This window comes from Lampetra planeri, chromosome 15, assembly GCF_965212315.1.
Source record: "Lampetra planeri chromosome 15, kcLamPlan1.2.h2, whole genome shotgun sequence".
Taxonomy (NCBI): domain Eukaryota; kingdom Metazoa; phylum Chordata; class Hyperoartia; order Petromyzontiformes; family Petromyzontidae; genus Lampetra; species Lampetra planeri.
In genome coordinates this window covers 14,598,237-14,620,451 of record NC_136121.1, presented here as the reverse complement: position 1 = coordinate 14,620,451, position 22,215 = coordinate 14,598,237, and the positions used below count along the sequence as shown (strand labels likewise).

The 22,215-nt window shown below is 57.2% G+C and overlaps 1 protein-coding gene across 2 annotated transcripts in view; it reads right to left on the bottom strand.

The window, feature by feature from the left end:
• Nucleotides 1-8,508: 8,508 nt before the first annotated feature.
• LOC144722811 (dachshund homolog 1-like) overlaps nt 8,509-22,215 on the bottom strand; it is a 58,887-nt gene continuing 45,180 nt past the window's right edge. Inside the window, exons 4-12 of one of the 2 annotated variants that reach the window (XM_078601249.1) lie at nt 20,915-21,073; nt 20,292-20,500; nt 19,785-19,905; nt 19,271-19,423; nt 15,819-15,925; nt 14,989-15,136; nt 13,977-14,126; nt 12,091-12,162; nt 8,509-10,888 (exon numbers count right to left, since the gene is read on the bottom strand). In XM_078601249.1, the coding sequence (XP_078457375.1) occupies nt 10,830-10,888; nt 12,091-12,162; nt 13,977-14,126; nt 14,989-15,136; nt 15,819-15,925; nt 19,271-19,423; nt 19,785-19,905; nt 20,292-20,500; nt 20,915-21,073 (1,178 nt within the window). In that variant the 3' untranslated portion in view covers nt 8,509-10,829. Of the gene's footprint in view, nt 10,892-12,090; nt 12,163-13,976; nt 14,127-14,988; nt 15,137-15,818; nt 15,926-19,270; nt 19,424-19,784; nt 19,906-20,291; nt 20,501-20,914; nt 21,074-22,215 lie in introns of both variants that reach the window. The other variant, XM_078601248.1, reaches the window with a different exon arrangement.

Below are 22,215 nucleotides of genomic sequence, written 5' to 3'. Positions count from 1 at the left end.
CGTTTTGGCAGTTATCGTTTGACAATCCAAATCCCAATAGCGAGGAGGCGGTCGTGATGATGGAGTTCATAAGAAACGGCTCCTGTCTCCGCTCTGTCTGCCTCACGCACGGCTCCATTCCCTCCTCTTCGTCCATCGCCCCGACTCCCTGGACGTTAAGAACACGGGGGGAGGTGGAGGGGGGAGTAGGGTAATGAGGGGGAGGGGAAAGGAATCGATCGGGGGGGGGGGACAATAGCGCGTCACATCTCCTCCTCTGCTCCCCCACCGTGGAACGCGAGGAGGAGGCTGTCGTGACACTTCATCTGAGCGAGGTCCGATTTTCACAAAAATATATTTCATGCGGAATGAAAAAAAACACACTCACACACACTCCTGGAACGTCAATAGATGACCCATCACCCCTCCCTCCACTCCCTCCCCAACCAGTGTAATCGCGCGACATTAGCACTGTTTATTTATTGAAACTGCTCATCCAGGATGCGAGGCGGAGATGCGTTCTCCCGCTTGCGCCGCCGCATTTCCGCTGTTCCCAGTCCGTCCGTGATCCCCCGCCCCGAGATTGAGACCGCGAATTCCCCATTGGGAACCCCCGAAATAGCTACGCGACCCTCCTCGGTAGTACCCCTAAATAAAGTAAACGGGTCCGCTAGGTATACCCCAAGGGGTATACACCTTGGTGGTCGAGGTACTGGCGGAATGACCGCGAGGTTCTAGATGTCACGCGGCTCGAGGTGTCTCTGACACCGCTCGCCACTGGTGTCAGCCCTGTCTGCTGCGAATCGAACTCTGGTCGCCGAGTTCACAGAGCGATGCGCTATTCACTGTGCCAACGCCCCCCCCCACCCCTAGGACCCTCGCTAATCCGTAGATATCCCCTAAGTACCCCTCAATAACCCCGAGACCCGAGATATCTCTTCCACTCCTCGTGTCCGGTTTCGCCCCGTGGGTTCCCGAGAGAAGCCGAAGATACTGGGGCCCAAATGGGTTCCCTTGCGTCCAGAGCAAACGGGGCGTAGATTCCGGGCACGTGACCCCACCACCCCAACCCCGTCCTCCCAAAATGTCCATACCCAGTTCAAGTTCAAGTTGATTTTGTGTAACGAGCTTGGAATTCAAGAGATCGGGATGTAATCTCATTTACAAGTGTGAGTGGGGTGAGGGAGTGAGCGGGTGGGTGAATGGGTGAGTGAGCGGGTGAGTGGGTGAGAAGGTGGGTGAGTGGATCAATTATTGAGTGAGCAGATTCAAGTTGAAGTTGATTTGTTTATCTCAGCGACAACTCAACAGACCACGTTTGCAAGAGTGACCAGGGACATCGTCCGCTGCCGGTAGGGGGCGATCATTGCTGCTGCTGCTGCGCGTGAACCCAATTGAGTGATTTTGTAAAATGTGGACCGTGACACGGGCACACTTTGACTTACTCTTGCGAATGACATCACGAGATCTTTAACGTCCACTGTAAGTGATTTTGATTATTACGCCCGTAGTGATAATCTGGGCGCCCGCCAGATTGGAACCGCGAAATCGACGAACCAACGCGCTGCCGCTGCGCCACCCTCTTGAGAATCACTGCCCCCCAATGAGGCGGTCCCGGACAACGTTATGAAATCCCTCCCGTAATCAACACTGCACGTGCGCTGTTTTAAATGGCTTCAGAATTTACAAAAATGTTATAATTAATCATCATTTGCATCGGAACCCCGAAAGAAATCGCCATATAATTAATAGATGAACAATGGCGCTCTATAAGTATAAGATCGTAAAACATGTTTCAATCAGAATCTGGGGTCCGAGTCAAACAGCTGTGAACCTCGGCAGCTCGGAATCCGCCTGGGGACTCGGGCATCACGCGGCGCCACGCGCTCAGGAGCCACCGCGTGGAAATGCCCAGGTAGCCCCTCAAGGTGCCCAGGTAGCCCCTCAAGGTGCCCAGGTAGCCCCTCAAGGTACCCAGGTAGCCCCTCAAGGTACCCAGGTAGCCCCTCAAGGTGCCCAGGTAGCCCCTCAAGGTACCCAGGTAGCCCCTCAAGGTGCCCAGGTAGCCCCTCAAGGTGCCCAGGTAGCCCCTCAAGGTGCCCAGGTAGCCCCTCAAGGTACCCAGGTAGCCCCCCAAGGTACCCACGCGGTCGACTGTATCCCTGTAGCGACGCCCACACAGAGACCGCAGTTATCCCCTTACACCGTGCGTGTCCCTGCGACCCCTTTGACGCAGTCTCCGCCAACCGGGGCTGTTTTGATTAAATAACCGCTCTATCTGCACCCCCCCCCTCTCCACCACCCCCCCTCCTCCTTCCTGTTTTCTCACAGTTACTGCCGCCCGTGCAGCAGCGAAAGCATCTCGGGGGCTTTCAAGCGAGTTTCCATTTCCGAGACCCCCCCCACTCTCCACCCCCTCCCCCAATTCCCCATCCTCCTCGCCCCTCTGTGACCCCCCCCCCCGCACAACAACGCCCCACCTCTGCAGCCACCGCTATCCCGGCCCCGACTCCCTTGTCCCGGATGCAGGTTGAGTTTCAAGCACGACAGCTTCGTCACCATCGTCATCATCACCATCATCACAATTGTTACCATCATCATCGTCTACAAACACACGGACGTACGCCCTATCCATGTTGTAGAAGATAAACTGAACGCTTGAGCTTGATCCTAAAGCCTGACCTTGACCCTGACCCCAATGTGCACGCGTGTCTCAGCTGAGGTTAGCACTCCACGTGCTGGGGACAGTAGGGGCTGGGGTAGAGGTGGGGGCCGGGGGAGCAGGGGGAGTGGGGCTTCGTAATTGTTGAGTGTGAGCTGGGGTGGGGCATGTATGATGTTGGATCTGGAGCTGTCATTAACGCGCCCCCCCGCCCCTACGGCCCCTTCCCCCCGCCCCCACATATCCACCTGCCCGGCCACGCTCATTGCTTTTCCAATTAAAAAATCGCAGTAATTAGTCAAATTATGCAAATAAAATAATGTTCCCTTTATTCTCTGCTGCCATTCACTGTGTCCTAAGCATACGAGGATTAGTAATCGATATAGACACACAGAGGTACACAATGTGTGTGTGTGGTTGTTGCGAGCCTTAAGCCGGACACAAATACGCCCCAGCAAAACAAAATTGGCCAAACATTCCGACTTAAGCAGGACCCTCCTATAAACGAGTCTTGAGACTCACTGGGCCTTGCCTGGACATATTAATGCCATAATTACAAGCAGTGTGAGCCACGCCCGGTGGCTCCACGCTGGGCGGCTCCAGGTGGCTCCACGCTGGATGGCTCCAGGTGGCTCCACGCTGGGTGGCTCGAGGTGGCTCCATGCTGGGTGGCTCCATGCTGGATGGCTCCAGGTGGCTCCACGCTGGGTGACTCGAGGTGGCTCCACGCTGGATGGCTCCACGCTGGGTGGCTCGAGGTGGCTCCACGCTGGATGGCTCCACGCTGGGTGGCTCGAGGTGGCTCCACGCTGGATGGCTCCACGCTGGGTGGCTCGAGGTGGATCCACGCTGGATGGCTCCACGCTGGGTGGCTCGAGGTGGCTCCACGCTGGGTGGCCCCATGTGAGTCAGAGCCGCACCACGCTGGGTGGCTCCACGCTGGGTGGCTCCACGCTGGGTGGCTCCACGCTGGGTGGCTCGAGGTAGGTCCGCGACGGGTGGCTTCACGCTGGAGCTGGAGGCGTCTTTCTGTTTCATGGAATCGCGAGAATATTAATAATAATATTAATAATAATTTTAATACTAATATTAATAGTATTATTAATATTAATAATATTGATAATAATATTATATTAATAATATTATTGTTAATATTAGTAATAATACTATTAATAAAAATATTAATAATAATATTAATAATAATATTGTTTCCGTTGACCACCGTGGCATGGAGGGGGCACAACAATGGCCACGTGGCTCTTACTGAAAGTGGTGCGCGATTCGTTGTTTTCTGAAGGTCTAAGGGGAGGGGGCCAGTAGGTGGTGGAGGGAGGGGCACATGATGATCGTGGGAACTACTACTGCTATTATTATTGCTACGATACGATAGCGAGACGTCACGCTTACGTGGAAGGGGACAATCGCGCAGTCAGAGTGAGGCGAAGATTCCACAACAGGCTGCAGACATCCCTGCAGAGTGCTGGGTGTGTGTGGCCGGGCTGAGACCATCACCTCGCTACACGAGTGACCGCGGTTTAATCTCCGACCTCTGAGCCACCAGGTCCCCTCCTCACAGCGCCGTTCCTGAAAGAGTGCGCCCGGATGGAATATCTTCGCACTCCCTGCAAGGACGCGCGGTGTGCGTGGAAGGAGAGCCGGGAGCCGGGAGGGGGTCGCCCGGCGCGGGGAGCTTGGACCTGGGAGTTGGGTGAAGTTGGGCTCAGCTGTTGCCCCCCCCCCCCCGCTGGATGTGCGTGCGGGGAGTGCGGGAACCGCCTCCCCGCACTCTCAGCCGCTTAAGCAGGCGAGCAGATCTCTCAGCACGGGTGCCTTGACTTCCTGTCGTGTGACGGGAAGGGGCTGTTCAAATATCCGACTCTGAGAAGCAGAAGAAGTCTGTTATCTTTATAGAGCGCGTGTGCGACTATCTGTACCCCATACTCACAGCGCTGCGCCCTGCGCCTGCAGAAGCTGGCGGCGCGGCGTGAACGGACGGGCACCCTGCACTGCACAGCACCCTGCATCGTGAACCTCCCCCAAGTACCCTGCACTGCGCAGCACCCTGCATCGTGAACCTCCCCCAAGCACCCTGCACTGCACAGCACCCTGCGTCGTGAACCTCCCCCAAGCACCCTGCACTGCACAGCACCCTGCGTCGTGAACCTCCCCCAAGCACCCTGCACTGCACAGCACCCTGCATCGTGAACCTCCCCCAAGCACCCTGCACTGCACAGCACCCTGCGTCGTGAACTTCCCCCAAGCACCCTGCACTGCACAGCACCCTGCGTCGTGAACCTTCCCCAAGCACCCTGCACTGCACAGCACCCTGCATCGTGAACCTCCCCCAAGCACCCTGCACAGCACCCTGCGTCGTGAACCTCCCCCAAGCACCCTGCACTGCGCAGCACCCTGCATCGTGAGCCTCCCCCAAGCACCTTGCACTGCGTAGCACCCTGCATCGTGAGCCTCCCCGAAGCACCCTGCACTGCACAGCACCCTGCGTCGTGAGCCTCCCCCAAGCACCCTGCACTGCACAGCACCCTGCGTCGTGAACCTCCCCCAAGCACCCTGCACTGCACAGCACCCTGCGTCGTGAACCTCCCCCAAGCACCCTGCACTGCACAGCGCTGCCCAGCTCCTCCTACTCGCGAGAACCCGGTGCCTACTCCCCGCGTCTCTCGCTTCCTCGTGAACATAAGTTTCCATTACACACAAATATAAACACACGTACACACCAAGACACACACACACACAACACCAAGCTCTCCCGTATGGCCTTAACAGACTGTAGGATCAAGTGCTTTTAGCGAGCACCTATGAAGGCTAGAACGCAATATCAGGGGACGGGTGGTCAGTACCACGCCCGACCCACCTTTTCTCCCTAGTGGCGATATTTTCACACCGCACCAGCTACTCATTTGAGACTGAGCCGTCCTAGGGGAGGCCCAGGACCGGTTCAGATAATCGTCACTGGCGTCGAGCGTGAGCGGGAGTCGAACCCGGGTGTGCAGGTTCGAAGTGCTAACCGCTACGCCACCGCTTCCCATGCCTTAGACACACACGCACGGACGCACGCGCACACACGCACACACACACACGCACACACACGCACGCACACACACACACATACACGCACGCACACACACGCACACGCGCGCACACACAAACACGCGTACACTCACCGCAGGCCCGCGTGAGCGCCACAATTACGGAGCGGCGGAAACCCATCACGTGCTTTGTTTTTCACGAAATCCTGACATCGGCGTCCACCGAGGGCGAACTTTCCACCGGCTACGTCCAATGTACGACAGAAAATACAATGGAGCTCAATGCTCAAGGGTGGACTTAGCGCGGGACATTGCGCACACAGACACACGAACAAACACAGACACACAGAGACACACAAAATACAAAGCCAAAGATCCTTACATAGGCTGAAGATCCTTTTTAGGGCAGGTGCTGTTTGCGAGGACCTACGAAGGCCGATACGGTACACGAGGTAGTGGGTGGCCAGAACAACGCCCGACCGCCTTTGTCTCCCTCGCGGCGATGTTTACAAACCGCACGAGGTAATAATTTTAGACTGATTCAATCTAGACGGACACACACGGATACACGGACACAAGATGAAGACACACATGAACAACAACAGCCGCCATCCACCACTAAGTGGTGCACTTCTAGGCCACGTGAAGTGTTGAAGGCTCGCTGACAGGTCACGGGACAGACCCAGGTACCATTGGCTGACTGACTGGGATGACTGGCAGATGCACCAGCGGGCATGGGGGGAGACGCGCGCGGTAGAGAAAGGGCGACTTCTTCTATGACGTCCCCCGCCTAACGAACACGCCCGGACTTCCACGGACAGTTCGCCCTCCATGCCGCGGGTTTCATCGTCATCGTCGTCAGTATCATCAACAATGCATAATCATCATCCGTATCTGCGCAATTAAAAATCAGCGTCAATGAGAAATCATCGTCACCATAAAATTCGTGATTGCACTCGATCATCATCGGCACAATTTGTCATCTATATTCAAAACTCATTTGTTTCAAACTGCTTTTTGTGTGTAGTGTTTTGTATTTACCCTGCACCTCCGATTATCACGGTTGGCTACGAACCTTGCGAAAGAAGTTCAACACACAGACATACAACACTCTCTGACATTTGTAGTCGTCGGAAAAGTCATCATCATCAATCATCCGCACATTTCATTATCATCATCAATCATCTGCTAGCACGCATCATCATCAACATCTGTCTCTGGAGAGATGGTGATTGCGTCACGTCGCTACCTGGGGAGGGGGGGGGAGTTGTTCCCTCGTACCCCTCCCCCCACCCCCACCCCGCAGTGCCCCCCACCCGCCCCCCAGCCATTGTCCCGACGCGTGCACTTCCTCCTGCGAGCGGCCGGGGCGGGGCGAGGTTTCTCTTCGCGGCGCGGGACCCGAGACGTTTTTTTCCAAACGCTTTTAAGAAGGAAAACAACGCGAGGTGCGGGGAGCAAACAGGGGGTTGAGTGCGGTGGCGGGGGGGGGGCAGCCGGGTGGGGAGGGGGAATGTGGGGGGGCGCAGGGAGCTGTAATGCGCAGGGTGCTCTCTCCGTTCGTGCGCCACGTCCTCTCTCAAAGACGTGGGCGATCGTGGCCTCCTGTCCACTGAGCTCTGTCCGTGAGATGTACTCAACGACTCTGCATCGGATTCTCCCTCCAGTGGCATCCAATCGTTCTCATTGCTCATGGAACCCAATTCGTTGTCTCCCCCGGCTTCTTGTGGTAACCGTAATGTTCCCACTCAGAGCCACATTCATATTCAGCCTCTTGTTTTCTCATCACATGTCCAAGAAATGTAACACTGCCCTTCTATAATTGTTCTCATATTTGTTTTCATGATCCACGGCCGGGGTGTGTAGAGTGGTCAGGAGCGGGGTGTGTGGAGTGGTAAGGAGTAGGGCGTGCGGGCCACCCTGCAAGATAGTCCTTCGCGTCTTCTCATTGCAAATATTTCTTTATAACTCAACAGACGTAGCCACAACTCTTACATCACCCATACAAAGACAAAGATCCCCCGTGTACCCTTCAACAGAATGTTGGGCCAAGTGCCGTAAGCGGGCACCTAATGAAGGCCGGCACGGCACACGAGGGGGTGGGTGACCAGAACCACGCCCGGTCGCTATTGTTTCCCAAATACGCATGATTGCACACCGCAGCAGCTACTTATTTAAGGCTGAGTCGACCTAGGGGAGACGCAGAGCCGGTTCAGATCATCGTCACCGAAATTGTCTGTGAGCGGTAATCGAATTCTCGTCTCCGGCTTTGTAGCGCGGCGTGCTAACCACGACCTCACCGCTCCCCACGCACAGGCACACCACATGTTCAGGGACCCCCTCCCCTCCTGAGCCCCACGGCTCCCCACACACAGGCACACCACGTGTTCAGGCCCCCCCCCCCAGTCCCACGGCTCCCCACACACAGGCACACCACGTGTTCAGCCCCCCCCCCCCGTGAGTCCCACGGCTCCCCACACACAGGCACACCACGTGTTCAGCCCCCCCTGAGTCCCACGGCTCCCCACACACAGGCACACCACGTGTTCAGGCCCCCCCCTGAGTCCCACGGCTCCCCACACACAGGCACACCACGTGTTCAGCCCCCCCCCCCGAGTCCCACGGCTCCCCACATACAGGCACACCACGTGTTCAGCCCCCCCCCCCCGAGTCCCACCGCTCCCCACACACAGGCACACCACGTGTTCAGCCCCCCCCCCCCGAGTCCCACGGCTCCCCACACACAGGCACACCACGTGTTCAGGCCCCCCCCCTCCCGAGCCCCGCGGAGATGAGGAGAGCGGCAGACAGAGCGAGAGCATCGTTCGAGTGGTTTATGTTCTGCTCTTTGTTTGTTTGATTTTTGTAAAATCACGAGACATCATCATAAACAACAACAACGGAAACTAAATAATGAGCGGGATGCGTCACTTAAATAAGGCGGAGCACAGTGACACAGGACACGGGGGGCAGGGGGGGGGCGCCTTTCCCAGCCTCGTGCGGGGTCACTACGAGAGTGGGGGGCACACCCTGTAGCCCCCCCCCCCCTTCGTCCACTCTTATCCCCCATCGCCACCCCGGTGTCTACCTCCCCCCACCCCTAGCCCTCATACCCACCTACAGCCACCGTCTCCTCTCCCCCCGTCCTCACCCCCTAACCCACCCCCGAGCTCCGCTCCACCCTCTCGAAGCCGGAGAGACCCCGGGTCTCGCCCCGGCGCTGGCAACCGGGGTCCCAGTGGGGTTCTCCACTGTGGGTTCCCAAAGAAAGGGGGTCCCTATCCCCCCACCCTTCCCACTCCACCTCACGGAGACGGTTGACCCCCCCCCCCACCCACGTGGTCCGTGTACCCAAGCCCAGGGCTCTCGTTGGGGAGATGCGGGGGAACTGTGAGGCCACGTGACCGTGGGGGCACTACTGTGGCGGTGGTGTCTGTGCGTACACAGCTATGGGGCGGCTATACCTGTGTGGGTACACGAGTAGGCGCAGACAGCACACGTCAGCTCGTGGCCGTGTGCACACGTGTACGCGTTAAGTATACATGATAACACGGGTATGTGCCGGTCTGTTGCGTTTGGGGTACACGTGTGTACACAGGTACGTGTGTGTGTGCGTATCAGTGGCCGTGTGTTTGGAGTACACGGGCCGTGCGTTTGGGGTACACGAGTACGCGCGAATCCGTGGCAGCGTTTTGAAGAGCACTTGTGGAGCTGCCCTCCCGTCTGCTCGTCCGTGGGTCCGGGCCGCGCGCGACAATGAGGAGCCGGGGCGAGTGGGGGGGGGGGGGCGATCAGAGGGGCGACTCACGCGACGACTCACGCGACGACTCGTATCTCTGAATGGGCGATGCCATGGAGTGTGCCGAGGGACCGCGCGCGAGAGAGCGCGGGGAAGAGAGAGAGAGAGAGGCAACATCAGAAGAGAGAGAGGGAACCAGGGGAGTTGAGATGGGGAGAGAGAGAGGGATTGGGGGGGGGATAGGGGTTGAGATGGGGAGAGAGAGAGGGATTGGGGGGGGGAGATAGGGGTTGCGATGGGGAGAGAGAGAGAGGGAGGGCTGGGTAAAGATGGGAGGTGAGGTGGGAGAGCGGGGAGAACGGATAACAGCGTCTCCCATGAATTAAAATCTTTCCAATTATGTTTTCCAACCGCAAAAAGTTTTAATATCAGAGAGGATATGAGCGTAGGAGGGTGTGGGGGGGGGTAGAGCGGGGCGGGAGCGGGACAGAGCAAGGAGGAGCGATCGAGAGCCGGGTTCGTGCTGCTGCTACCACCCGCCCAGTTGCCGCTTTCGGTCGCCGTGGAGTCGAGACCTCGTGTCGCTGGGCGCAGGGGGGGGGCAGTGATTGAGGGTGATAGGGGGTGAGGGGGGCATGGGCGACAGCTCTACTCCCTCTCGGGTGGCTTCGCGTGAAACAGTAGCAAATATAAAATCGGTGTGTGCACGCATCCACGTACACGTCTGTCAGACTTAAAATCATCTCTTAGAAACATTCCAGCGGCGGGATGAAGTGGGTGGGGGGGTACTGAGACGCTGAACCCGAGATGAGGACGGTCGTAAAAATGTCGCCGTTGTGCAGATTCTCGGGGGGGCGGGGCTGCGCGTGGGGGGCGGGGGCTTGGGGGTGCGGGGGTAGCGACTCCAGCCCGAGGTCCGTGACCCCCACGGTCCACTTCCTAGCGGGGGGCGTCTGGGCCCCGTCGCGACCCCAGGGCCAGCCCCGCCGTGCTCCCGGCGGCCCCTGGCATCCTCGAGTCTCCAATCTCCAAGTCTCCCGGTTCCGCGTCTTGCAACCTTTGGGTCTCTCGCCGCGAAGGCTCCCTGCACCGACATCTTTCCCATCCTGGAGTCTTGCACTCCCACGCGCTCCTCGTCATCTCCCCCGAGTCTCTCACACGCAGACCCCCCACTGCCCCCCACCCAACCCCCGTTAGCCACATCCACGCAGGCGCCAGGAGAGGCCGTGCGTTGTGTGTGTGTCCATCATCATGCTGCTGCTGCTGCGGAATGGTTGCGTCTTGAATGTTCGCCCAGGGTGGCTCCTCTCGGTAGCGCACAGCTCGCGGGGAGGTAGGGGAGGGTGGGGTGGGGGTCGGGGGCGAGCGCCGGGGGAGTCTGGGGGGGGAGTCCCGTGCGGGGTCAGGACGGGGGAGTGGCTGGGCTCTCCACTCGCCACTTCTTGTAGTAGAGTTTCGACTCTGCTGGGAACGCGAGCAGGCGGGTGGAGGGAGACAGTGGTGAAAACGCAACGAGTTAGTCGAGAAATCATATGGACGCGTACACATTCAGTACACAGAGACAAAGATCCCCCGTGTAGCCTTCAACGGACTGTGTTCATTGGAGCGCTGTCTCTCCGACAGCTCCGTTTCTTCACCTGAGCACGGCTGCTTGTGTTGTGGCCGAAACGTCGTGAGAATTTTATTTTATTATGTTTTATTTTTATTATTTGATTATTTCCCTTCTACGTGACTTTACCGAAAGGACCAAGAAGATGAATCCCTGCAGTCACGAACGCTTTAAATCGAAACTTCAACAGACTGTTGGGGTAAGTGTGTTAGCGAGGAACGATGAAGGCCGCCTCGGCACACCTCGCCCGGCCGCCTTTATCTCCCCTGTGGCGATGTTTACGCATGCCACCGGGTACTGGTAAAGGCTGAGTCGACTTAGGGGACGCCCAGGACTTTTTCAGATATGTGTCACTGATTTCGGAACGTAGTGCGCTAACCACTGCGCCACCGCTCCACCACAGCGTGTACGCACATGTGCACACTCACACACATACACACTCTGCTTATGAATTCTTACACAAGCACATACACACTCATGCACACACTCATATATACTCGTGTACGAATTCATACACACGCGCGCACTCACAGACACACACACACAAGTCACGTATATACACGCGTTAATCATGCGCACACACACACAAACAAACACCCACAAAGCCACACCAAAGGTCCCTTCAGCACACGAGGTGATGGTTGTGGGGGGGGGGCAGCATCACGCCAGGCCGCCTTTTTCTCTGCACAACTGATGTTTAATACACATTGCCCCAGGTACTCGTTTTACGGCTGAGTCGACCTAGGGGAGGCCCAGGGACGGTTAAAATGTTCGTCACTGTTACTGGTCGTGAGCGCTAGGGATTCGTAACACGGTGCACCACTACGCCACCGCTCCCCACAAAGACACAAACACACCCATAAATCACGTATGTAAACACACGTAACCTGGATATACACACACACATTAGCACGCGGTAGCGGCGGACCGGGGATCAGTCCCCACGCCGTGACGCGTGCTGTGGGTGTGGGGCGCGGGGGAGGGAAGGGGAGGGTGGTAGCTCGGGGGGGGGGGGGGGGGCAATGGGGGGTAGCTGGGGGGGGGGGGCGGTCACCCTGCATCGTCTGCTCCGGGTCGGGGTGAGCGCCTTCGTCCTCGTCCAGTGTCTCCTGGTAGGCGCCGATGTCTGCGCAGAGACCACCGCGCGTGTCAACCAAACGGGTCCACGATCCGAGGGTCAACCCGCGGGGCAATCTTCACAGCTTCACGACTCAAAGGTCAACTACGTTGCCATCCGTGTGTCCACCCAAGGAGTCTCTACTACCCGTGCTTCCAACCCTACCGAGACGTGTGAGCGCAAGCGCGAGAGAAGCTCATCCATACTCTTTGGTTCTGTTGGTAAAGTCACGTAGGTAGAAATGTCGTGATCTATTATTTTTTCCACTTACGTGACTTTACTGAAAGAACCAAAGAGTATGGATTGCTGCAGTCACGAAAGCTTCAAATCTTAGTAGCTCATCCATTCATCGATACAGTCATTCCATGAATCGTTGATTCGTTCGTTTGTTCGCACACGTGACCACGTCGTCTGTTCAGTCCACTGAAATGCAACACTTCCTCTCCACGATAAGGGACCCATCACAACAGGAAATGCGTGCATGGCTGGACACCAGTGGTGAGCTAACCTCTGTGTGTTGTTAACTCTGCCTGTGTGGTAGCCCGCCTCGCGGAAGCCGCAATGTCCCATGTCCAAAACACAGCTTAGACCGCCACCCCCACCCCCCCGGATCCAAGTGTCAAGTCGAGTTTGTTCAACCAGGTGAGAACAAATATAAATCGGTACAAAAACAATTGTATCGTACGAGGAGTTGATAACGTTGCAGGCGCGACGCACGGGAGGGAATACCACGGGAAGGGCAGCTCAAGGGCAGCTCAAGGGCAGCAGAAGGGAGGAAAGCTGAGCGGGAGAGGGAAGGGAGGCCGGGACGCAAGTGGCCGAGACGGACACGGAGGAGGGCAAGGTTCAGGATGAGCAGCAGGGGGAGAAGGAATGGCCGGGGCCGAGATGTCGGGGATGAGAGGGTGATGATGATGAGAGGGTGATGATGATGAGATGGTGATGATGATGAGAGGGTGATGATGGTGAGAGAGTGGTGATGATGAGAGGGTGATGATGATGAGATGGTGATGATGATGAGAGGGTGATTATGATGAGATGGTGATGATGATGAGAGGGTGATGATGGTGAGAGAGTGGTGATGATGAGAGGGTGATGATGATGAGATGGTGATGATGATGAGAGGGTGATGATGATGAGAGGGTGATGATGATGAGAGGGTCATGACGATGAGAGGGTGATGACGATGAGATGGTGATGACGATGAGAGGGTGATGATGATGAGAGGGTGATGATGATGAGAGGGTGATGACGACGATGAGAGGGTGGAGAGAGAGAGAAGGAAGGAGCGAGCAGATGTGAGCTGCACGGAGGAGCTGCGTCTGCGTCCCCAGGAGGCGGTGGGCAGAGTGGAGGGATTCAAAGTGGAGAGGTTCAGAGTGGGTGTGGCCACACAGAGGTCACGTTATGGGAGGCTCAAGCTGATTTTGAGATGCAGATGAGAGTTGATTTGAAATCCAAGCAGAATTCGGTACGCGCATGTTTCGTGAATGTGTGCATGTGTGTATGCGTGTTTGCGTATATTAATGTGTGCACGCGTTAGTGTGTATGTGTGTACGTGTGTGTCCGTGGGTGTGGACACGTGTGTGTCCGTGTGTACGTGCGTGTGTACACGTGTGTGTCCACGTGTTTGTACACACGTGTGTGTACACGTGTGTGTACACGTGTGTGTACACGTGTGTGTGTGCACGTGTGTGTGTGTGCACGTGTGTGTGTGCACGTGTGTGTGTGCACGTGTGTGTGCACGTGTGTGTGCACGTGTGTGTGTGTGCACGTGTGTGTGCACGTGTGTGTGTGTACACGTGTGTGTGTGCACGGCTCACCCTGGAGTGCCGCGTGCACGCTCTCCGTGGAGCTGGCGCGCTGCAGCGCGAGGCGCTCGAGGTGCTCGCGGCGCGCGCGCTCCGCCTCGAGCCCCTCGGCGAGGCGGCGGCGCGCGCGCCTCTCGCGACGCACGCGCTTCTGCAGCATCTCTACACGGGGCACGGGGGGGGGGGCGGGCGAGGAGAAGGGGGTGCTCACACTTTACCATCGTCCCGCGAACTGCAACTCCCCCACCCCCACCACTCAAAGATCCTCGTGTAAGGATTCAAGAATCTCTTTCCTGTACCGCTCGTTTCTGGCCACTTCGCATTCGTGGTGTACCGTATGTGGTACGCGGCGTGGTGTGTGTCGGCACATTGTACGCGGCATGCGTGGTGTGTGATGTAGCGCGTATGACCAGATCAACTTAAATGCGCCACATCTCGCCAGAATAAGGAGAGGTTGAGACTGGGCAGGTTGTCGCGCGCCGTGTGCTGGTCGCGCCGTGGGCAGCAGGCGCCAGGGTAGCGTGGGGAAGGGTGGCCTCGTAACCCCCTCACCCAGCAGTGGAGTCATTCGGAAAGGATGTAGAAGCACTTTCATTTTGATGATGATGATGGATGACGATGGTGCTGATGGCGCTGATGATGCTGATGAGGCTGATGATGATGATAGTGCCGATGATGATGGTGCTGATGATGATGATGGTGCCGATGATGCTGATGAGGCTGATGCTGATGATGGTGCTGATGATGATGGTGCTGATAATGATGATGGTGCCGATGATGCTGATGAGGCTGATGATGCTGATGGTGCTGATTATGATGATGGTGCCAATGATGCTGATGAGGCTGATGCTGATGATGGTGCTGATGATGATAGTGCCGATGATGATGGTGCCGATGATGACGATGGTGCCGATGATGAGATGGTGCTGACGATGATGATGGTGCCGATGATGATGGTGCTGACGATGATGATGGTGCCGATGATGATGGTGCCAATGATGATGGTGCCGATGTTGCTCCGCACCGCGCGCCGCCGTCTCTGCGTGGAGCTGCCTCTCCGCCCCCTCCCTGCGCTCGCGCTCCCTCAACAGCTCCATGCGCGTCTCCTCCAGCTCGGCCAGGACCTGCCGCTCCTGCGCGCGGTTCGTCTCCATGGCGACCTTCAGCAGAGCCTTGGAGGGGGGGGGCGGGATAAGAAAGGAGGGTCGGGGGATGACCCAGGTGTAGTTGGATGGCTCGGGTTGGAGAGTTGGAACTTGACCCTCGTGGTGACCATAGGCCACGGGTCGGCAGCACGGACTGGGGGCTGCAACTGGTCCGCGCAGCCCGGACTCTGCCCCTCGCCCTGGGTGTTGGCTGTCGTCGTCGAGATGCTCTGACCCGGGTTACAAAGGTGGACTGCAGGTGTCAGGGTGTGAGGGTGCGTGAGTGAGGGTGAGTGAGTGAGGGTGAGTGAATGAGGGTGAGTGAGTGAGGGTGAGTGGGTGAGTGAGGGTGAGAGAGTGCGTGAGTGAGTGTGAGTGAGGGTGAGTGAGTGAGGGTGAGTGAGTGAGGGTGAGAGAGTGCGTGAGTGAGGGTGAGTGAGTGAGTGAGGGTGAGTGAGTGAGGGTGAGTGAGTGAGGGTGAGAGAGTGCGTGAGTGAGTAAGGGTGAGTGAGTGTGAGTGAGTGAGGGTGAGTGAGTGTGAGTGAGTGAGGTGAGTGAGTGAGTGAGTGAGTGAGAGTGTGTGAGTGAATGTGTGAGTGAGTGAGGGTGAGTGAGTGAGGGTGAGTGAGTGAGGGTGAGTGAGGGTGAGTGAGTGAGGGTGAGTGAGTGGGAGTGTCTGACGATCCCCGCGTGAGACAGGAGCCGTCACCTGGATGTTGGAGAGCAGCTCCGACGTGGAGCAGCAGAGCGCGTGCGGGAGACCCGGGGAGGGCAGGAACTGGGTCCTTCCGGTACCATTCACAGTCGACAGGGACCCTGCGCGCATCATCACCCCAACAGCACCAGCATCATCACTCATGATTCGTCCACTGCTAAATGAATCTCTGACCAAGCCATTGGCATTGGCCCTGCGCGTTAGAATGAAATCGACCAACATTGGCTACACACTGTATGGGCTCCTGATAATTCCTAGCCGGGATGAAACCGCTGAGTACAGTTGTCTCGACTCCCTGGCTGCCCTGCAAACGAGCTGTTCCCATCTCACGGGGTTTTCCACGGGAACTGCAACTGAGCACCAATGCCATCAATGCTCATTCGAGCGGATAATAAATTCACTGTTGCGAAATCGGACTCATCCTGGTCACTTCAGTGATTACCTATTAAAACAAACACAACTCATTCACTCACCCACTCACTCAACCACTCACTCACGCACTCACTCAATCACTCACTCACTCACACACTCACTCAACCACTCACTCACACACTCACTCACACACTCACTCACCCATTCACTCAACCACTCACTCACACACTCACTCACCCACTCACTCAACCACTCACGCACACACTTACTCACGCACACACTCACACACTCACTCACGCAACTACTCACACTCATTCACCTACTCATTCACCCACTCATACTCACCGTGTTAAACACAATCCACTTTAAACCTTGACTTGAATATTACTCAGGTCTATAACTCGGACCCTGTTTACGAGGAGTTCGGTGTGGAGCCAATGACCGCACGTGGTGGGGGGAGGGGGCAAGGGGGGGGAGCGGTTTCCCAACCTCAGCCGCTGAGTGGCAGCTGCGGCCATTCCCGATAGCACGCTTCCCGATTCGTGACTCGGGCTTCCCTTATCTGATGCAGCTCCTGGTCCGAGGTTTGGGGGTGGAGGTGGGGGGAGGGGCCCATTGGGATGGACGGGTCTAGAATGCGGGGAGGGGGGTACTACTTGCCAGGGACCCCGAATCTACCGGCCAGCGGGGGTCCAATCGTCCGGGATTGGGCAGCGTGAACTTGCAACTCGAATCGAGCACCGCGCGCGCGCCCTGGGAGCCCGTGCAGGAATTCCCCCCAGAAGTCGCTGTCGTGATTCCTCACCCGTAGCACTCGCCGCGAGTGTCGTGGAAACAAAATACGGAGATACTTCTGCGCATCTCCTTCCCATTTGTGTTTCTCTACGTAAAAACAATAAAAGTGTGTGTATGTGTGTGTTTGTGTGTTTGTGTTTTAATTCATCCCATCAGCCAACGCAGCCCTTCTGGGAGTGGTGGGTTTATTTTTTCCCAACAGCATTCGTTCAACGCAGCAACACCGCAGCACCGGCTTTGAAATGCAGTGTCTCGTCAGCAGAGGCAGGCTTGGCTAAACAAAGTTGGTGAACTGCCAGCAGTTAAGAGGCAAAGGCCTTCTCTATTCGACACGCGTGAACCCATATCTAACAAAGGGGGGCCTCGCCCATGAACAGCTGGCAGTGTTCTCCAGACGAGCCGAGTGGGGATATTCTGGCCAGCTCGACGATTTCGTGCATAGATGTCGGGAAAATGATAGACGTGGGCATTCATTATGATAATGAAATTACTTTTTTTGCCTCGAGCAAAATATCTCAAACAATTGGGGCTGCAATCCATTCCTCTGTCAATGCACTGCTGGATGAGTCTCGAGGCGATTATTTCAAGAGGATGTCTGCCACATTGTGATATAATTGGCCAATTCCACTTCAATACGTCGTGGGTATTATGAAGGCAACTTAACAGAGGCATGAACTAGATTCGAAGCTTTCGTGACTGCAGGAATTACTCTTTGGTTCTTTCGATAAAGTAACGTAGAAATTAAATTAAATAATCAACAAGGTTGTGTTGGCCGACTCTCTGTGTTGTATTGCATTATATTTCCAAGTTTACTATGTTTACTTTCTTATTAATTTGTACCTGATGATGGTTGCTTGTGTTGCAATCGAAACGTCGTATTCTATTAGTATTAACAGAGGCATGTTTAATAGCGTAACACGTGGTGTGAGATGTCGTACACGAACGACGTTTCGAGGCAATGACCCTGGCTAAGCTCGAGAGAGTCCCCCAGTTGACGCCGATTCACTGCCATGGATACATTGCGAATGGCGTGCAATGCCCACTCGCTCTCTCCATTCGCCTTGTCCCAACACGCACTCTTGCGTACTCTCTGCCGATGCATCCTGCCGCGTGACGGAAGGCTCTCCATCGGAGTCTGCGGGCCAGAGCGGAGCTTAGTACCACCACCCAGGGTAGCAAAACCCGAGCAGCACTGACGCATGCATACGGATCGTGGGAGTGGATTGTTCGAAACATAACTCATTCCCTCGGGTGTCACATCGCTCACCGCGCTTGGCCACGTAAAAAAGAGTTGAATCGCGAGAGTGATGGTACCTCAGCCGTCTGCTCTGGGCTCATGGATCATTGCAAAATGAATTGGTCGACCATCGCAATGCAGCAAGGCGCTCGTCAAAGGGGCACGTGAGACTCAATTGTCGCGAAGTTCTCCTGTGAGAGCACAACGCCGACTGCGGGCTTTTGCGTCAGATCACGTGGCTCCCGCGATATTTTTGTGAATCGGGTGGGGGGCGGGGTTGATGGGTGCACATCCCCCCCTGCCCCCCGTGTGCCCAGGGGCGGGGTGAAGGGGGGGAAGTGAGACGTGCGCTCTGTCCCACGTCCCGGGACGGTGGAGGACAAACAGAGGCTTGTTTGTGTCTCGGTAATTACCGCTAATCCGCATCCAATTACGGGCCGCCTTATCTCACAGAGAGAGAGAGTCGCTGCTGATTTTGCTCATCTCTCCCCTGCCTCTCTCTCTCCCGCCTCTCTCTCCCTCTCCCCTGCACGCACTCTCCCCTCCTCTTCCCGTGACCCCCCCCCCGCGTGTTTATGCGGAGCGAGCGCGCGCGCCACGCCCCGCGGGCCACAGCGACTCGGCTCCTGCGACACCGCAGCAGCAGCAGCAACGACGCCGCGAACACCAAGGGCACGACAGTGATCAACAATCACACCGACAATAGCTCAACAACTATACAACAGCACCTACAACAACATGACTGCGCGACCGTGTTTGTGTGAGCGTGTAAACCTGTGAGTGTGACACTGTGTGAGTGTGAGACTGTGTGAGTGTAACACTGTGAGTGTGACACAGTGTGTGTGTGACACTGTGTGGGTGTGACACTGTGTGGGTGTGACACTGTGTGGGTGTGTAACACTGTGTGTGAGTGTGAGTGTTACTGGCACCCCTTTTTACCATTCGGTTGCCGTGCCGGCCTTCAAAGGCGCTCGCTTACAGCACTTGCTCCTACAGTCTGTTGACGCTATACGGGGAATCTTTATCTTTGTGTGCGACTGACCCGCCTCCAGGAGCTGCTCCTCCCGTTCGGACCCCGCTCCGTGTCCTGGGGGGCCCTGGTCCCTCCTCTCGCTGGGAGCCCCGGGGGAACGGGGCCCCAGGGAGAGGTCGAGCATGCCCTGCGCGTCCGACTCCCCATTGTGCTGGAGCGCGTCTAGGGGAGGGGTCAGGGGAAGGCAGTGAGTGAGGGTGGCGGTTTGGGGGAGTTTGCAGATCCGAACCAGTTCAGATATCGCCCGCCACTGATGTTGGCCGTGCTCTGGAATAGAACTCAGGTCGCTACACAGCCGCTCCCTCCAAGACGTCCCTTGATATCCCTGTGAAACCCCCAAATCCTCGATATCCCTGCGTAATTCTCAGATCCCGCATATCCCTGTGACACCTCGTACCCAGCTGAACCCCAGTGCTCTTAAAATCAAACGACAATCCCCAGAGACGGGTTCACGTCCCCCGGATCCCCGCGGCCAACCGGGAGCAGCTCCCCCCCGCCCGCCCGCGCCTCCCCCGCCGCTCACCGTGCTCCGGCGAGGCGGGATCCCGTGACGGCGTTGACGAGAGGCTGCTGTCGCTGCGCGCAGACGAGCGCCGGCTCGCGGGGGGCGCGGGCGAGGTGCGCGGGTGGCACGGGGCGCGTTCCTGCCGGGGGGGGGGGTCAATGGCAGACGCACGTGTGCGTGACCTATACAGTGAGGTCAGGGCAGCAGGGCAGCTACACGGACCACAGCGTCACGGTGCAGATTCTCGTATCGGCCTATCGGATTTCATTTTGGTTCCCCGAACTTAATCCTGACGACGCTTGACGCAGCTGCGAATGCTGCGCTATCGTTATGATGATTACTATTTCGTTAAATTTACGATTTGTTCATCGCAGGCCCCAAACGCCGAGCGACCAGAAACCGCTCAAGGGTGAACACGCGTCTTGGACTGAGCAAGGTTGGGCGACTTCATAGCCGAGCAGCACGAGGGGAGATGCAGAGAGGGAGAGAGAGAGGGCGCGGTCCAGGCCACACCGGGCCACGTACCCTGATCACCGAGGTCTTGGGCGAGGTGCAGGGCTCAGGCGGGGAGCGCTGCTGCCCCCCCGAGGGGGCCCTGTGCCCCGCGGCGGGGTCCGAGTGCGCGGGCCCGTGCAGCGCGGGCCCCAGTTGGCCCATAGAGGCGGCGAGGCCCAGCGGGAGGAGGTGATGGGGCATCATGACGAAGGGCAGCGAGCCCTTCACGTGCGCCAGCCCTGTGCGCATGCACACCCACACAAAGACAAATATCCCCCGAATAGATTTAACGGGACGTTGGGGCAAGTGCTGCTAGCGAGTAGCACCGATTAAGGCCCGCAGGGCACGCGGGGTGAGTGGCTGGGCAGCACCACGCCCGGTCGCCTTTGTAACCCCAATGTTGATGTTTGCCCACTGCACCAAGTAATCGTTTGAGTTGATTTAGAGGAGGCCCAGGACCGATACACCGATGTTGGTCGTGAGCGGCAATCGCACTCGGGTCGCAGGGTTTGTCGGGCAATGTCCTAACCACGACACTCCGGCTCCGCTATACTACCGCTGAACATGGACACATACACGCATGTACATTAGTTTACAGCTCCTAAGCTAGTCTATAGCCCCTATGCTAGTCCATGGCCTGTGCGCGCACGTACCTGGGTGGAGCAGATGTCCCTGGGTGAGGTGCGCCACGGCGTGGTGAGCGTGGTGGTGAGCGTGGTGGTGAGCGTGGTGGTGAGCGTGGTGAGCCTGCACGCTCTCGGGCAGTGTGGGGGACTGGAAGCGCTCCCTCTCCGCCGCGTCCCCACGTGCCCCTGCACGCGGTGCCCACGGAAAGACGAAGATAAAGACACCCCGTATAGCCTTTGACAGACTATTGGGCAGCGAGTAATATTTGCGAGCAGAACCTATGTACGTTGAAACTAGTTCGCACCGTATGTAGCCAACCGTGCTCATCAGATGTGCGGGGGAAGGACAACAACCTAAACACGAAAATAAATTTTAAAGAAACGAGTTTTCAATTTAGATTTTAAAGTGCAGAACTTCAGTGGCTTCCTAATATCGGAAGCAAGAGCGTCTAGACGGCCGCAGAAGTGCATCTGAAAGCGCGCGATGCGGTGACCGTCTTTGTTCGATAGTTCGCCAAAAGCCGCTGCTGCGAGGATGACGACTGGAGTGATGGTCTTTGCTCCTTGATGAGATCAGCAATGTATCGTGGTGAATTATAGAATGCCGGCACCAGCGCAGCAGGAAGGTCCGTGGCCAGCAACACGCTTGGACGCCTTTGTCTCTCCCCTGCTGATGTTTACATGCTGCAGCAGGTACGTAGCGGTAGGCCCAGGACCATATTCGATATTTGTCACCGATGTTGGTCTTGAAAGGAAATCAAACCTCGGCCACCGGGCTCGTAACTCGGTGCACGAACGCCCCCCCCCCCGCCTCCCCCCTCCCACACGGGAGGGACCGTCTCCGTGAGTTCTGGATGACGGCCTCCCCACGCTGTGCCGGTCATGGCGGGGGGGGGGCTGCTTGACCATACTTCACCACGCCGAGTGAAGAAGTGATCAAAGCCCCACACAGACGGATTTAACAATCCTACTGTTGCGTCGTCTCCTCTTGTCGCCCGCGCAATGGGCTCAAATGCTCGCAACGTGGGCTGCTGCTGCTGCTTCTGCGCCGCTGGGGCTCTCCGTGGTGGAGCGAGTTGCGAAGTGGGGGGGGGGGGCAGGGCGGAGATTGGAGGAGGGGGCAGCGATTCCGTTGTTTTTGCCAAACGGACCTTGACAGTCGCCATGGCGGTGGTCATCGTTTCCTCTGCACAAAGCCGCCGCGCGCACAGGTGCCCGTGGGAGGGGCAGGGGAGGGGGTGTGAGGGCTGGGGAGGGGGGGGTCGGGGTGGGGGGCGGCTGAATGCCGGGGGGATTCCATGAAAGGAAGCGCGTGGCTTTGACACGAT